The sequence below is a fragment of the Portunus trituberculatus genome, chromosome 41, assembly GCF_017591435.1.
Source record: "Portunus trituberculatus isolate SZX2019 chromosome 41, ASM1759143v1, whole genome shotgun sequence".
NCBI classification, from domain to species: Eukaryota; Metazoa; Arthropoda; class Malacostraca; order Decapoda; family Portunidae; genus Portunus; species Portunus trituberculatus.
Window position 1 is genome coordinate 12211264 of NC_059295.1, and position 16854 is coordinate 12228117.

At 43.7% G+C, this 16854-nt stretch overlaps 1 protein-coding gene across 1 annotated transcript in view; it reads right to left on the minus strand.

The window, feature by feature from the left end:
• Window positions 1-16854, minus strand: part of LOC123516667 (dynein axonemal heavy chain 5-like) — a gene marked incomplete at its 5' end in the record, with an annotated part of 331873 nt that overhangs the window by 45826 nt on the left and 269193 nt on the right. The window contains 2 exons of the mRNA XM_045276268.1: window positions 8929-9077; window positions 9347-9477. Coding sequence (XP_045132203.1) covers window positions 8929-9077; window positions 9347-9477 — 280 coding nt within the window. The remainder of the gene's footprint in view (window positions 1-8928; window positions 9078-9346; window positions 9478-16854) is intronic.

The following is a 16854-nucleotide window of genomic DNA, read 5'->3' on the forward strand; positions in this document are numbered from 1 at the left end:
TGTAGTCTCTCCAGCTTCCTTATGTGTTTCTTTTTGTGAGGGGTCCACACTACTCCTGCATATTCCAATCTGGGTCTTATTATAGTACTTATCTATAATAAGACCCAGTTTGTGTGTATATACCTAGTTGTAGTTTTACAGGGCCTGGGCTTTATGCTCGTGTGGCCCCGTCTCCATATCTACACTTATCCAATCTTACTTTAAAAGTATGCACACTCGTTGCAGACACTACTTCTTCATTTAAACTGTTCCACGCCTCAATACATCTTTGTGGGAAACTATATTTTTTAACATCTCTCAGACATCTTCCTTTTCTCAGCTTTTTACTATGTGATCTTGTGCTTTGAATGTCATATTCTTCTCTCAGGATCAGTTTTTCATTATCCACTTGGTCCATTCCGTTGATCAATTTATAAACTTGTATCAGATCTCCTCTCTCTCTTCTTTGTTCCAGGGTTGGCAGATCCCATCACCTTTAGTCTCTCCTCATATGTCATCCCTTCAAATTCTGGAACCATTCTTGTAGCCATTTTTTGTAATCTCCAACTTCCTTATGTGTTTCTTTTTATGAGGGGTCCACACTACTCCTGCATATTCCAATCTGGGTCTTATTATAGTACTTATCAATTTCTTCATCATTTCTTTGTCCATGTAGTGAAATGCTACTCCAATATTCCTTAGCAAATTATATGTTTCTCTAAAAATTCTATCAATATGGCTTACTGGTTGATTGTTTTCTTCCATCGTCACTCCTAAGTCCTTTTCCTTTTTTACTTTCTCCAGTTCTACTCCATCTCCCATCTTATAGATTCCCATGGGTCGTCTTTCACTCTTTCCCATTTCCATGACATGGCTTTTGTTCACATTGAATTCCATTTCACACTTTTTGCTCCATTCCCATATCTTATTTAGGTCTTCTTGCAGTATTTCACAATCCTCTTTTTGCTTTATAACTCTGCACAGTTTTGTATCATCTGCAAACAGATTTATGTAGCTGTTCACTCCTTCTGGCATGTTGTTAATATAAATGAGGAAAAGTATTGGTGCCAATACTGACCCTTGTGGCACTCCGCTTTCTACTGCTCTCCACTTGGACTTTATATCTTTAACTACCGTCCTTATTTCTCTCCCCCTCAAATAATTTTCTATCCATCTCAATGTGCTTCCTTTTAAGCCATCCTTCTCCTCTAGCTTCCATAGTAATCTTGCATGTGGCACTTTGTCAAACGCCTTTTTTAAATCCAAATAAATAGTCAACCCATCCCTCTCTCTCTTGTACTCTATCAACTATTCTAGAATAGAAACTCAGTAAATTAGTTACACAAGACCGTCTTTTCCTAAAACCAAATTGGCTATTTGATATTAATTTGTTGTCTTCAAGGAACTCGATCCATTGTTTCTTTATTATTCTTTCACACATCTTGCATATTACACTAGTTAGTGATACCGGTCTGTAATTTGAAGATTCTTCCTTCCTTCCACTCTTATATATGGGAACCACCTCAGCTCTTTTCCATTCTACTGGTACTGTTCCATTTTCTATTGAGCATTTTATGATGTTGTATATAGGAATTGCTAGTTCTTCCCTACATTCTTTCAGTATTCTGCTTGAGACTTCATCTGGTCCCACTGCCTTGTCTTCATCCAGTTCCTTCATTAATTCTTTTATTTCAAGCTTGGTTACTTTAATTTCTTTCATATAGACTGTCTCTCTATTACCCTGTGGCCTTTCAAATTTAGATTCCTTAGTAAAGACCTCCTGGAATTTATTATTTAATAGTTCTGCCATAGTTTTTTGGGTCTTCCACCATCCCGTTCTCTCCTTTTAACCTTTCTATTGTTTCTCTTTGTCTAATTTTTCCATTTATGAATCTATAGAACAATTTTGGTTGCTCCTTACATTTTTCGACAATGTCCTTTTCAAAGTTCTTTTCCTATTCCTTCCTCACCTTAACATATTCATCTCTCGCTGCCTTGAAGTTTTCCTTACTTGTTGGATTTCTATTTCTCCTCCTCCTTTTCCATGCTCCATCTCTTTTCTCCTTTGCCCTAGCACACCTTGCATTAAACCAATCTTTCTTTCCTTCTTCTTTAGGTCTATATTTTGGGACATATTCCCTGACTCCTGTTTTATATATTTCCAAAAATAAGTTATGGTTCTCTTGCATCGTCTCTGAGTTTTCCATCTCCTCCCAGTTTACATTTTTAAAATAATTCCTGAGATTCTCAATATCAGCCTTTCTGTAGTTTAATCGGTCTCCTTTGTATGAATTGTCTCTATCTTCCTTTCCCTCTTCTATATCTATTTCTAATATTACATGGTCACTCTTTCCCAATGGGCACTTATATCTTATATCATCATTCATTTGTATAGCCCTTGTAAAAATTAGGTCCAATCTCGCCAGCTCGTCGTTTCCTCTGAATCTTGTGCATTCCTTTACTCTCTGGTCCATCATATTGTCTATCATTAGGTTCAAGAATCTTTCTCCCCAGGCTTCTTCCCCCATACCACTTTCATAATTTTCCCAGTCCACTTCTTTACAGTTGAAATCTCCTACTAATATAACTTTTTTCCTTTCTTTAAGGATTCTCGTTAGACTCCTTATTGTGTCATCTATCATGTCTCTATATTCTTGATTGGTCCATGAATTTGTTTTTGGTGGCACATATGTGCCACTCCGAAGAGGGTGGCCATAGAGGTGTTGCGAAGGGGACCGTCCTGTATAGTTGGGAGAGTTACGCAGCTCCAGGAGACCTCTGGCAAACTCCTCCGTATCAATGTTGCCGGACGGGGCTGTCTTCAAGATGAGATGCTTCACCGACTTGACAGCCACCTCAGCATGGCCATTAGACTGGGGATAGTGCGGCGAAGTCACTATGTGGTGAACACCCCAGCGTTCCATGAAGTTCTGGAAGTCTGCACTGGCAAACTGGGGCCCGCCATCAGTGCGGAGACGGAGGGGGACACCCACTTCCCAGAAATAGCGGCAGAACATCTGGATGGTGCGTGTGGCTGTGGTGTCCGCACCACATGGGACGACCACAGGCCATCCCGAGAGTCTGTCCGCAATGACAAGAAAGGACTTGCCAGCGACTGTGAAGAAGTCTGCGGAGACGGACTCAAAGGGCCTGGATGGGTTGTCGTCGCACATCAGGGATTCCTGTTGTTGGCTCGGCTGGAGGACTTTACATGGTTGACAGGCACGAACAGTATTGGCGATGTCGGAGTCAATGCCAGGCCAGAAAACAGTCTGCCTCGCCCGACGGCGAGTGGCTTCCACACCGTGGTGGCTGTCATGGAGACGAACAAGGATGCGGCAGCGGAGAGCTACAGGAACAACGATCCTCTGGCCATAGAGGACAAGCTCCCCATCTGCGTAGAGGTGATCGCGGAGCTTCCAGTAGGGAAGTAGAGAACTGTGGAGCTCGTACCGGTTGGACGGGAAGCCAGATGTCACACAGGCGGTGAGGTGGGCATATGACAGGTCTGCCCTTACTGCTGCTCTGAATTCCTGGAGCGTCCGATTGGCGTCATGGCGTGGTGTTTTGGTCGGAGCCTTCAGCGTTGGCAGCTACGACACACCGCAGGTGGGCAGTGGCAGCAGTGCACGCCATCTCGTCCTCAGGAGTGGGGTGGCTGACTGGGGCTCTCGACAGAGCATCTGGGATGCGTAGCAACTTCCTGGCGCGCCATACGGCTGTGAAGAGGTAGGGCGAGATTTTCTCCTTCAGACGTTGGAGACGGGGATTCTCGATCGCGTCCAAAGTGTAGGCATTCAGGATCGGGACCAGTGGCCGATGGTCCGTCATCAGCGTGAAGTGCTGTAGGCCTATGAGGTGGAGCCGACACTTGGACATGGCCCATACAACGGCAAGCAGCTCGAGCTCAATGGTGGCGTAGCGCGTCTCAGCGTCAGTGAGGAAGAGTGAGCCACACTGAACTAGTCGTGTGCATCCTTGGCTGTGATCTTGCAGGAGAACGTACCCGATCCCATGAAGGCGGGAGGCATCCGTCTGGAGGACGACTGGTAACGCTGGATCAAAGTGGGCCAGAACAGGCGGCTGGAGAAGCACCGTCTTGACATGGTTGAAGGCTTCATCATGGTCCGCTGTCCAAGTGAACGTCCGTTTAGGGTTCAAGAGAGGACGAAGAAGCTGGGCTGCGGCTGCTATGTCTGGGGTGAAGTCTGACAGCTGGTTCACTAGGCCCATAAAGGAGCGGAGGTCAGTCAAGTTCGCGGGCGTAGGAAAGTCCCGGATTGCACTGACGCGGTCTTCGCCTGCAGAGATGCCAGAGGGGGGAGAGGTTGTAGCCACAGAATTGGACCTGAGGCTCGGCAACTGAAAACTTGTCCTTGTTGAGGGTGATCCCGTGTTCTCTGCATCTGCTGAGCATCTGATGAATCCTCTTCAAGTGTGTGGGGAAGTCATCATCAGAGAGAAGAATGCCGTCCACCACCTTGACACAATTCTCCAACCCTTGGAGTGCCAAGTCGCCGCGGTGGCAGTAGACGTCACCAGTAGCTGCGAAGCCCATGGGGCCTCGGCAATGCCTAAACCGGCCGAACGGGTGATGAAAGTTGTGAGGTGGCGATCCTTCTCGTCAAGTACCAACTGCCAGTACCCACACAGAGCATCTGCTGTCGTGAAGAAGCGGGATGACGGAGTGACTCTGCGGACAGCGGCGTAAGGTGTTGGTGCTGGGTGAGCTGGGCGAGAAACCTGGCTATTGAGCTTTGTGAGGTCCACCGTGATGCGAACTCCCTTGTCCTTAGCCACGACGACCAAGGGGTGACACCAGGCAGACGGCTCATCGCCGGCAGGCTCAATTATCCCTTGACGCACCATGGAGTCCAGCTCATTCTTGACTTGCTGCTGGAATGCGAAGGGATCTGTCGTGGTGTGTGAATGGCGAACGGTGTAGCGCCCTCCTTCAGGTGGATCTGCATGGGCTGTGCGACGATAGGCTTCAGGAGAGCCTTCTTCAGATACTCCTTGGAGAGAAGTAGGTCTGAAAACTCATGAAGGAAGTACTCCTTTGCAGCATATGGAGACGTGATGTCAGGAGGGGCCGCTCGCTGCACCGGTTAACATGCTTGACCTTGAGAATCGGCTTCGGGAACTCCGGTGAGATGATGGCCAGTTCCTTGCAGTGGCCATAGGAGAGGAGTGGGGTCTGGACGCCATCGTGAACTTGGATCTGGGCGATGCAAGACTTTTGCCCGAGCCGTAAGGTAGCTTGAAAACATCCCAGGGCAGGTGCCATCTCTGAACCGTCCGCTGTCAGCGTGTGCACGGGAGGTAGAGGCTGTAGGCTGCTCCTGGGGATTTGAAGAATGCTGAGGTGTCGCTGGCCAATAACTGTGAGGTCTGCGCCTGTATCTGGCAGCATTTGGAGGTGGGAAGTGAATCTTCCATGCGTCAGGTGAGTACACACAGGTTTAGGAGTCATGGCCTCAGACGCTGGACTGCGAGTCACACTGCAGCAGGAGCTCTTCTTCTGTGACGTAGCGTGAGAGCTGTTCTGGCTGTGAGTCGCATTTGTTGACCTGCAGCACTTGTAATGCCCAGTCTTTTTACAGGCATGACACTGGGTGTCTTTGGCAGGGCACCTGGCAGTCTTTGCCCAATGGCCCTTGTGTCCGCAGTTGCTACAGGTGCTGTCGACAGCAGGGCACTGACCATATGAGTGCCGGTGGGAGCAACACTGGCTGGGTTGGGACATGTCAACGGCTGCAGGCTTCCCTCGCTGTTCCGAAAGCGGTTGCTGAAGAGAGGAGGCGGCCTTGTCAAGTCGCTTTCCCCGTCTGTAGGCAGAGATGGAGAACAGCTGACTTGGAGACGACTGGATGGTGGATGCTGTGTTCCGGGCGGCCTCATACGAGCGGCAGCAGGTGACCAGATCCTGGAGAGGGACACCTGAGTCCATAGAGATGAGGCATTGAACGAGCTCCTCCTCTCTGATGCCCATGAGCAAAACCATCTTCAGCTGGGTCTCTGCACAAGTCACTGGATCACCGGAGCAAAGGTCGACCTCTTCAGCAAGGTTTTTCAGGCGGACATAGAAATCAGAAAAAGACTCATCCACTGCCTGTTTGCAGCACAGGAGTTCACGGCGGCAGAGAGCCATAGTGGCATAGTGGCAACTGTTGGAACAGCTGTCACGAGAGCCGGCGGGGCGGCGACTGATGGAGCATCTGTCACGGCAGGCAAGGCAGTGATGGGTGTAGCACCCGCTGCAACAGGTATAGTCCCCACGAGACCAATGATTGCAGGCTGATAGGCTGGGGTGAAAAGGGCTGAGTGTTGGCAAGGGAACAGGTAAGTGGGCTGGAGACGGCTGGTGTTGGGCTGGCGATGCCTGAACTGACAACAGTTGTAGTAGTGCCATGAAATGCTCGTTGTCATCCCTGCGTCTCGTTTCCTCTGCTTCCCTTCTTGACTCCTCTGATCGCCGCCTTTCCTCATCCTCCTGTCTTCTACGCAAATCAGCTGACAGACGTGATTCCTCCAAGTATTTGATGAGGTGAAGAACGGTACTGTCTTGATGCGCGGGAGGAGACTGGTGGGGTTGAGGCAAGGAGTGGGGCAGGTGGGGGGTGAGTAGCGGCGGGCCCAAGGGTAAGCCACCCGGACTCCACCGAGGACTGGCTTCATCGTCTGAAAACTGAAGAGTTTCCTGCTGGTGTTCGGTGTCGCTGCACTCGGGCGAAGGACGCGGGAGCGACATGATGAACAAGGAGAACCCGTGAACAGACAGTAAGCGTCCCCACAATCAATAGAGAAACCCGTGAACAGTTGGGTTTTATGTAAAGTTAATGCAAGGGAGTGCGCGTGTGTGCGTGTGTGGCAGTATCTGGCAACTCGGTTGTCGGTATCGGTAGTGTGCGTGTCACACCCTGAAAGGCACCGCCACCTCAGTTACCCGCTGCGCGCTGGACGAGGAGGATGTGATGCTGCGAGGTCTGTCTCCCGCCAAGGATGTAGCGTCCCTTTTGAGCGGCGAGGGAAGTCTAGAACACAAAACACTGCACGCAAAGGCACGACACCGCACACACAACACTAGGCACTGCACGCACTATCACAAGAGTCACTGCTGGTGCGGCGGCGATGGCGTCAGGAAGACTCGTGATCCTACTCACTGTGCCATGTGGTGTTGGGTAGCTGTCGGGACAGTACAGCCACGAAGGTGAAGGTTCTTCATAGAAACACGTACTAACTGTAGTAGGTGTATTCAGGCAGAGGAACACAGAGAAAGCCTTGGAAGGACCCCCGTACGCGTGCCTGCTTTGGAGACGCCAGCAAGACTGAGGCTTACGATGGGTTGCCAGGCGTACAATAATCAGAGATACAATGAATACATATGATACCTTACATTACATATCCACAATAATATGCTTCTGAACCGCTTAGTTATCCGTGGAAATATGTGTATATCTTATATCAGCATGCTGACATAAGTGCTCTCACCATCCTCACACTTGGTGCCCTCACACCTACACAAACATATCCTTGTAAAAGCTTATACATGATTGGCTAAGTGTTCACCATCTTGAAAACAATGGGCCAATGACAGGCCTCGATATATTACAGATAGCCTCAAACAAAAACAAACTGTGCGGCATAAAGGAGCGCGGCTTCTGAAAAGTGCCAAGATCATGCATGAAAGGCTCTAACGCAGTGGTTCTTAACCTTTATCAGTGCCCGTACCCCTTGATATCTCAGAAAAATTTCTCGTACCCCCTCCAATATAAACACTACATAAACATATGAAAAGGGTTAGTGATAAAAACCTTGCTGAGAAATTATTAGATTTTTTAATTACTGAACAAAGGCACTTTTTTTTTTTTTTAATTTCAAATGAAGTGTCAATTAGTAGGATTCAATGAATGCATGTTATAACAGTAATTATGAGTAATACTACATAATACACCAACACATTAATACTAACTTAAAAAATTGAGACAATTATAGTAAGAGGAAAATTAGGAAAATATGTTTTGCTTTGTCATGGTAAATATACGGTACCATTGCACTGGCTACCATGTCTCGTACCCCTAGGTTTAAGGTTTCGTACCCCTTGGGGGTACAGGTACCCCAGGTTAAGAACCACTGCTCTAACGTAAGAGCCACGATGGTGCCTGATGGGCTATAAGGGTTAAGGCTTTTAATTCATAAGCTGGATACTCTCTCTTCCCCTCGGATCTTCTAGAATCTTCCATACATCTGTCTGTATGTCTCGTGACCATGTGTGCTGCTATGCTAGGCAATGATTTTAATAACTAAAAACACTTAATATTATTATCCCAGGTACTACAAAACAACAACCAAATAACTGCAAACAACACTCTTGAGGCACGGAGGCAGCGTGGTGCCCAAGCATGCAGTCAGCTGATCGCGCAGTGCTGCGCGCAATCTGTTGACCGCGTTTGTTATTGTTCATACTCCGAAGCAAAGTTCATCCTCCAATGCAAAAAAAAAAAATAAATAAATAAATAAATAAATAAATAAAAAAAAAAAAAAAAAAAAAAAAAAAATCGTAATCCAAGTTGTTCGTACTCAAAAGCATTCGTGCTCCAAGGTACCACTGAATATATATATATATATATATATATATATATATATATATATATATATATATATATATATATATATATATATATATATACAAACAGAGAGAGAGAGAGAGAGAGAGAGAGAGAGAGAGAGAGAGAGAGAGAGAGAGAGAGAGAGAGAGTGTGTCTACTGAGCCAGTCCCTAAAGAAGAGTTGAAAGGTTTAACCAAAATAAGAAAAAAAAATGTCTTGAAACTTCTATCATGAAAGAATTATATTCTTCTTAAAACTAGGGACAAATTCAAGACAGCTGAATCAGTGATGGTTCAACTATAAAGTTGGTTATTTTCATCATCTAAGAGAGAAAAATCACCTGAGGAGAGCACATTGTTGAGGTATTCAAGGAAGGCTTCCTCCTTCACCTCCTGGTCAGTGAAAATGAATGTGGTACCCTTGCCCTGGATCCCACAAGTCCGATACAGCACCTTCAGGTCTTCCAGCAGATTGGCCGTATTGTACGATCTAATAGGGTCAGCATGAAGTAATTTATAAAGAAATGATATGGTTACAGATAACATATGTTCTGGAAAATTAGAAGTATTACAAATTCTTGTTAAAATTAATGATTATAGTTAATACTGGTCAGTATGATAGTAACACAAATACCTAATGTTAAACAACTAAACTAAAAGCAATCAAATACATGGACAAGATTAAGGAGACAGATGAATAAACAAACATTTATGATATTTTCACATAGGGACTGAAGGAGAACAACAATGAAAACCTACCTAGTGAGAGCAATCTGGAACGTCTTGTATCCAGCAATGAAAGATGCAAGCTTAGTAAGTGACTGCTTGCCTGAACCTCCCACACCAACAAGCAGGGCATTGCCTCCAGGGTTGCGGATGATCCGGGATATCTGTGGGGAGTTGGAATAGTGGTAAATGATGGTTTGCTGTGCTGCTGTCTGCCATACTCATTTACTTTGATGGACTTTGCCGAGTCTTGGTCATCTTCTTTTAGAGTTTTTGGTGCAACTTTTGCTGTCGTGTTAGACATATCAAAAGTTTTTGATAGAGTCTGGCACAAAGCTTTGATTTCCAAACTGCCTTCCAACAGTTTCTATCCTTCCTTCTGCAACTTTATCTCAAATTTCCTTTCTGACTGTTTTATTGCAGCCATGGTAGATGGCCACTATTCTCCTAAATCTATTAACAGTGGTGTTCCTCAGGGTTCTGTCCTGTCACCCACCCTCTTTTTATTATTCATTAATGATCTTAACTAAACTTCTTGCCCTATCCACTCCTACGCTGATGATACCACCCTTCCCTTTTAAATGACTTTTCAGAGATGGCCAACACTTCTGGAAGTCAACAGATCACACAGGGATGCCACAAAATGCCTGACATCTGACCTTTCTAAGATTTCTTGCCCTATCCACTCCTACGCTGATGATACCACCCTTCCCTTTTAAATGACTTTTCAGAGATGGCCAACACTTCTGGAAGTCAACAGATCACACAGGGATGCCACAAAATGCCTGACATCTGACCTTTCTAAGATTTCTGATTGGGGCAGAGAAAACTTAGTAGTATTGAATGCCTCAAAAACTCAGTTCCATCATCTATCAACTTGACACAACCTTCCAGACAACTATTCCCTCTTCTTCAATGACACTCATTTGTCCCCATCTTTTACACTGAATATCCTCAGTCTGTCCTTTACTCATAATCTAAACTGGAAACTTCACATCTCATATCTTGCTAAAACAGCTTTTATGAAGTTAGGCATTCTGAGGCATTTCCGCCAGCTTTTCTCACCCCTCCAATTGCTAACTTTGTACAAGGGCCTTATCCATCCTTGTATGGAGTACTCTTTGCATGTTTGGGGGACAGTTCTACTCACAGTTTTGTTAGATAGGGTGGAATCAAAAGCTTTTCGTCTCATCAACTCCCCTCTTCTGACTGACTGTCTTCAGCCTCTTTCTCACTGCCAGAACATTGCATCTTTTGCTATCTTTTATCACTATTTTCATGATAACTGCTCTACTAATCTTACTAATTGCATACCTCCCCTCTTCCTGTGGCCTTGCTGCAAAAGGCATTCTTCTTCCTCTCACCTTTATTTTGTCCAACTACCTAATGCAAGAGTTAACCAGTACTCTCAATCACTCATACCTTCCTCTGGTAAACTCTGGAAATCCCTGCCTGCTTTTGTATTTCCATATCCCTACAACTTGACTTCTTTTAAGAGGGAGGTATCATGACATTTGTCCCTTACTTTTGGATAACTCTTAATAACTATAAAGGAACTGGCAATGTAGTGGGTCTTTTTTTTCTATTTTTAATTGCCCTTGGCCTGTCTCCCCTCTTGCATAAAAAAACAATTTGTTCTCTTTTATACAATATCATAATGCATTAACCCTTAACTGATGGTGATTGTTCATGTAAACACACACCATTCCATTTTAAAGCATGGTGATTGTTAATGAAAGCAACATTTTTTTCTCATCTGTAATTTCAAATCATTCCAAGAGGCTTCTTCTCTAAATGATTGAATAGGTATATGGCAACATTTCCCAGTAAGTCATGGTTCCCTAATACCCTCTTTTATATATGATCAGTCCACTTTTTACTGCCATCAAGGAGGTATCTGGCAGCTCATAAGACATTTTGGGAAGATAGACCCTGTTAGATGATAGGCTATTTATCTATCTTGAGTTTATTTTGACCATATTCATCATTATTTAGGATTAAATGAGTATTGATTCTATACATTTGGTGCAAACTTGACTCTGAAATAAGTTGCATAATCCAATCAGGATAGAAAAGTTGAAAAACATCTCGGGAGTACTGTGCAACAAAAGGATCAGAACACGAGTGGAAGGAAAGGTGTACAAAACTCTGGTGAGACCAGCAATGATGTACAGAGCTGAGACCTGATCCATCTTTAAGGAAACTGGCAATCAAGAGGGCCTTTTTTCAAGCTTTGCATTGCCATTGGCTTGCTTCTCCTCTTGCAAAAAAAAAAAAAAAAAAAAAAAAAAAAAAAAAAAATCAAGAAGGCTCATGAGCAGGAATTAGAAGCAGTTGAAATAAGAATGTTAAGATAGATGTGCAGCATTACAAGACATGACAGAATAAGAAAAGGATAAGAGGAGCAACTAAAGTACAGTAAGCCCCGCACTTGGCGAATTAATTAGACTGGCGAAACTACTGCCAAATGCAAATTTCACCAAACACGAGTTCTTTATACCATAAAAATTGCCTAAAAAAAGCCTGAATCAGTCTTTGGTCATTGCCAAAGTCCCTCTTTTGACCACTAAAATTCCATCTTTCGAGCTGAAATAAAATCTTTTGCCTTCACATATTAGAACACATGTACAAAACAGACCAATAAACAAGCATTTGTGATGTTTTCCTCATCTGTACTCTTGGTTTTCCACCTGTTTCCCTCGTCCTCTTTCGTCCTTGCCGCCACCACCATTGTCCTTACCCCCACTGGTACCACCTGTTGCGCTGGTAGAGGCCATGTTGGCGGTAAATTGCCAGAATTCGTTTCCACACTAGCAGAACAGAGATAGCACAAACAAAATGGCTGAAGGGGATTCTCACACTGCACTCTGATAGGTTTAGAGAGAGGTCTGACATCACAGGGGAGCCGCATGGTTTGCCGTGTGGCCACCAGGGGACCACCAAGTTTGAATTCAAATCGCCAAACGTGCACTCGGTGTCCATGACCACCCTACTGCCAAAAGTGAATTTCGTCAAGCTGAGATTCGCCAAGTGCAAGGGCTTACTGTAACTGAAATATGGAAGAAAGTGAAAGAGAGAAGACACCTATGAAGGTAGTAGACACTTAGTGAAACATTAATTTACTCCCAGCGAGGTCTAATAGCACTAGTTCACGGGATGCTGTGAACTTTCCATTAAAGCTAGTTGTGATCTTGCTGAATGTTTCCCTTTGTGTCTCACAACTCAAGGGGGCAGTCACAGCCTGCCTTCTAAAGGCAACTCTTTTTCTTCACACAAAACTACATGCATTTACCACACACACACACACCCTTCACTAAAAAAAAAAAAAAAAAAAAAAAAAAAAAAAAAAAAAAAAAATGGCAACACCAAATCAAGCCTTGGAGTCCCCTTCTGGAGAGGGGATACAAAATGTCCCCAGGTAAGACTGCTCTCGCTGGTGACCCAAAATGTCTTGACACCTCCCTGAACTTTTTCTACATTAACTTCTGCAACATTTGCAGTCTTCGATCTAATTTTCAATCTGTAGAACATCACCTCTCCTCTTCTAAACCTCAACTTCTTTTCCTCACCGAAACATTGCTATCTGAGGCAACTGACAGTAGTTCCTTCTCTGTTCTCTCCTACTTTCTCTATTCTGATTTTTGTTCCAAAGCTGGATGTTGCATCTATGTACACAACGATTTAACTTGCTCTCATACTCACGTTCTTGAATCTTCTAAGTTTTCCACCATCTTGCTTCGACTCAATAGTCACTCTCCAACTAAATTTATCTGTGTTGTCTATCTCTCCCCTAACTCCTCTGACTATAGTAAATTTTTTGACTGTTTGACTTCCAAAGTGGAGCACATTCTGTCCCTCTATCCTTTCTCAGAGATTTCCATCCTTGGATATTTCAATGTTCACCACCAGCTTTAGCTTTCTTCTCCCTTCACTGACCATCCTGGTGAACTAGCCTTCAACTTTGCTATCCTTCATGCCCTAGATGAACTGGTGCAATACCCTACTCATATTCCTGACCATCTTGGAGATACGTCCAACATTCTTGATTTTTTCCTTACCTCTAATCTTCAGCTTATGCTGTTACCCTATCTTCTCCGTTGTGCTCCTCCGATCACAATATTATTTCTGTATCTTGTCCTATTTCTCAAATCCTTCCTCAGGATCCCTCAAAGCAGAGGTGCCTCTGGCATTTTACCTCTGCCAGATGGGGGGACCTGAGGAGATATTATGCTGATTTTCCCTGGAATGATTACTATTTCCGTATCAGAGACCCATCTCTTTGTGCTGAACGCATAACAGAGGTGATAGTGTCTGGCATGGAGGCATACTTTCCTCATTCTTTTTCTCAACCTAAACCTTCTAAACCTTGATTTAACACAGCCTGTTTTCATGCTATACATGATGGAGAGGCTGCCCACAAAACATACTCGACCCTTCCCATCTCCTGAATCTCATGCACTTTATATTTGTCTGGAATCATGCCCAGTCTGTTCTTCAACTTGCTAAAAACTCCTTTATAAACAGAAAATGTCAAAATCTTTCAAACTCAAACTCTCCTCATGACTTCTAGCCAAAAACATCTCCGATAACTTTACTTTATCTTTTTCTCCTCTATTTCATCCTGATGGCACCACTGCCATCTCATCTGTCTCTAAGGCTGAACTCTTCTCTCATACCTTTGGTAATAACTTCACCTTGGATGATTCTAGGCTTGTCCCCATCTCTCGTCTTCTCTCTGACTATTTCATGTGTTCAATTAAGATTCTTTGTAATGATGTTTCCATGCCCTCGCTGGCCTAAACCCTCAGAAGGCTTATTGACCTGGTAGGGTTCCTCCTATTGTTCTCAAAAACTGTGTTTCTGTGCTTGCATCTTTCCTGGCCAAACTCTTTCAACTATACCTATTGACTTCTACCTTTCCTTCATGCTGGAAGTTTGCCTATATTCAACCTGTTCCTAAAAAGGGTGACCGTTCTAATCCCTTAAACTACCATCCTATAGCTTTAATCTCTTGCTTGTCTAAAGTTTTTGAATCTATTCTCAATAAGAAGTTTCTTAAACATCTGTCACTTCACAATCTTCTATCTGATCGCTGGATTGCTGATTGCTGGAAGTTTGCCTACATTCAGCCTTTTCCGAAAAAGGGTGACCATTTTAATCCCTTAAACTACCATAGTATAGCTCTAATTTTTTGCTTGTCTAAAGTTTTTTAATCTATCCTCAATCTGTCACTTCATAATCTTCTATCTGATCGACAGCATGGCTTCCGTCAAGGTAACTCTATTGGTGATCTGATGTTCCTTACTGCGTCTTGGTCATCCTTTTTTAAAGATTTCGGTGAAACTTTTGCTGTTGCATTAGACATATCAAAAGCTTTTAATGGAGTCTGGCACAAAGCTTTGATTTTAAAACTGTCCTCCTATGGTTTCTATCCTTCTCTCTGCAGCTTTAACTCAAGTTTCCTTTCTGACCGTTCTATTGCAGCCATGGTAAACAGCCACTATTCTTCTCCTAAATCTATTAATAGTGGTGTTCCTCAGGGTTCTGTCTTATCACCCACTCTCTTTCTATTATTCATTAATGACCTTCTTAACCAAACTTCCTGCCCTATCTACTCCTACATTGATGATACCACCCTACATCTTTCCACGTCCTTTCAGAGATGACCAACCCTTTAGGATGTCAACAGATCATGCAGGGACACCACAGAATGCCTGACTTCTGATCTTTGTAAGATTTCTGATTGGGGCAAAGAAAATTTAGTAGTGTTCAATGCCTCAAAAACTCAATTCCTTCACCTGTCAACTCGACACAACCTTCCAGACAACTATCTCCTCTTTTTCAATAACACTCAACTGTCTCCCTCTTTCACACTGAATATCCTTGGTCTGTCCTTTATTCATAATCTTAACTGGAAACTTCACCTCTCATCTCTTGCTAAAATAGCTTCTATGAAGTTAGGTGTTCTGTGGCATCTCTGCCAGTTTTTCTTGCCCCTCCAACTGCTAACTCTGTACAAGGGCCTTATCTGCCCTTGTATGGAATACTCTTCGCATGTTTGGGAAGGTTCCACTCATACAGCTTTATTAGATATAGTGGAATCAAAAGCTATTTGTTTCATCAGCTCCCCTCCTCTGACTGACTATATTCAGCCTCTTTCTCACCGCTGAAATGTTGCATCTCTTTCTATCTTTAATCAATATTTTCATGCTAACTGCTCTACTGATCTTGCTAACTGCATACCTCCCCTCCTGCAGCCTCGCTGCACAAGGCTTTCTTCTTCCTCTCATCCCTATTCTGTCCAACCCTCTAATACAAGAATTAACTAGTATTTTCAATCATTCATACCTTTCACTGGTAAACTCTGGAACTCCCTACCTGCTTCTGTATTTTTATCTTCCTACCACTTGACTTCTTTTAAGAAGGAGGTTTCAAGACATTTGCCCCTAGCTTTTGGCTAATTCGTTCAATTTTTTTAGGGAAACTGCAGTTCCGGTGGGCATTTTTTCTAATATTTTGTTGCCCTTGGCAGATCTCCTTCTTGCGTAAAATAAGAAAATAATCTTGTGATGAGAAGGGAAGGGAAACCAAAAAGGTCATGAACATGGATTTGGAGGGCAGAAAGGAGAAGGAGAATAGGAAGACTGAGAAAAAGATGAAAGGACTGTGTGAAAGGAGACCTTAAGAGTGAAAAATCTGAATGGTGATGAATATGGTGACAGAGGAAGCAAAGGATACAAAATAGTGACCTCGTATATACAGGGGTTCTCAACATTTTTTCTTCTTAAGAACCTCCTGAGTTATGAGATAATTTACCTGAACTATGAGATCATTCACTTGAACTCCCAGTAACCTGACATTGAGCAGAATGTTTATTTAGTGACTGACACTAACTCAATATGCAGTGGTGCTGCAAAGGATATCATTACATCAGCCATCTAAGTACCCTTGGAAATCTTTTGAACCCTGGGAGTTAGCAAACCCCAGGTTGAGAATCCCTACTCTATCAGAATGGAAAAAATTATAATAGAATAAGAATAAGAATAATAATAAGAAGAAGATATTAGATGCATGGGTAAATGTGAGTGGTGAAGGCAGGCTATCATATATCAGTTCATTGTGATAAGTGAATGTGCTTGAATTGTGTTTCATGAGTAGTAACAAGTTTGATTTTTTCTATCATGTTGATGTGTGTGTACAGAGAGAGAGAGAGAGAGAGAGAGAGAGAGAGAGAGAGAGAGAGAGAGAGAGAGAGAGAGAGAGAGAGAGAGAGAGAGAGAGAGAGAGAGAGAGAGAGAGAGAGAGAGAGAGAGATATATGAGGGGATGGGGGGGAAGATAAGTGTAAGTGGCCTGGTGGTACTGTTCAACCCGGAATCTCACAGCATGTGCCAGTAACATAATTATAAAGTATACAAGACTTACCGTAGGTCAGTTGAAGTATACTTTGGATTTTAGGAGTCAAATCACCTCTGCCATAGTGGAGATTTTTACACGAGATAAGCCATCCACGCACCAGCCAGTCAGACTTCAAAGCCACGA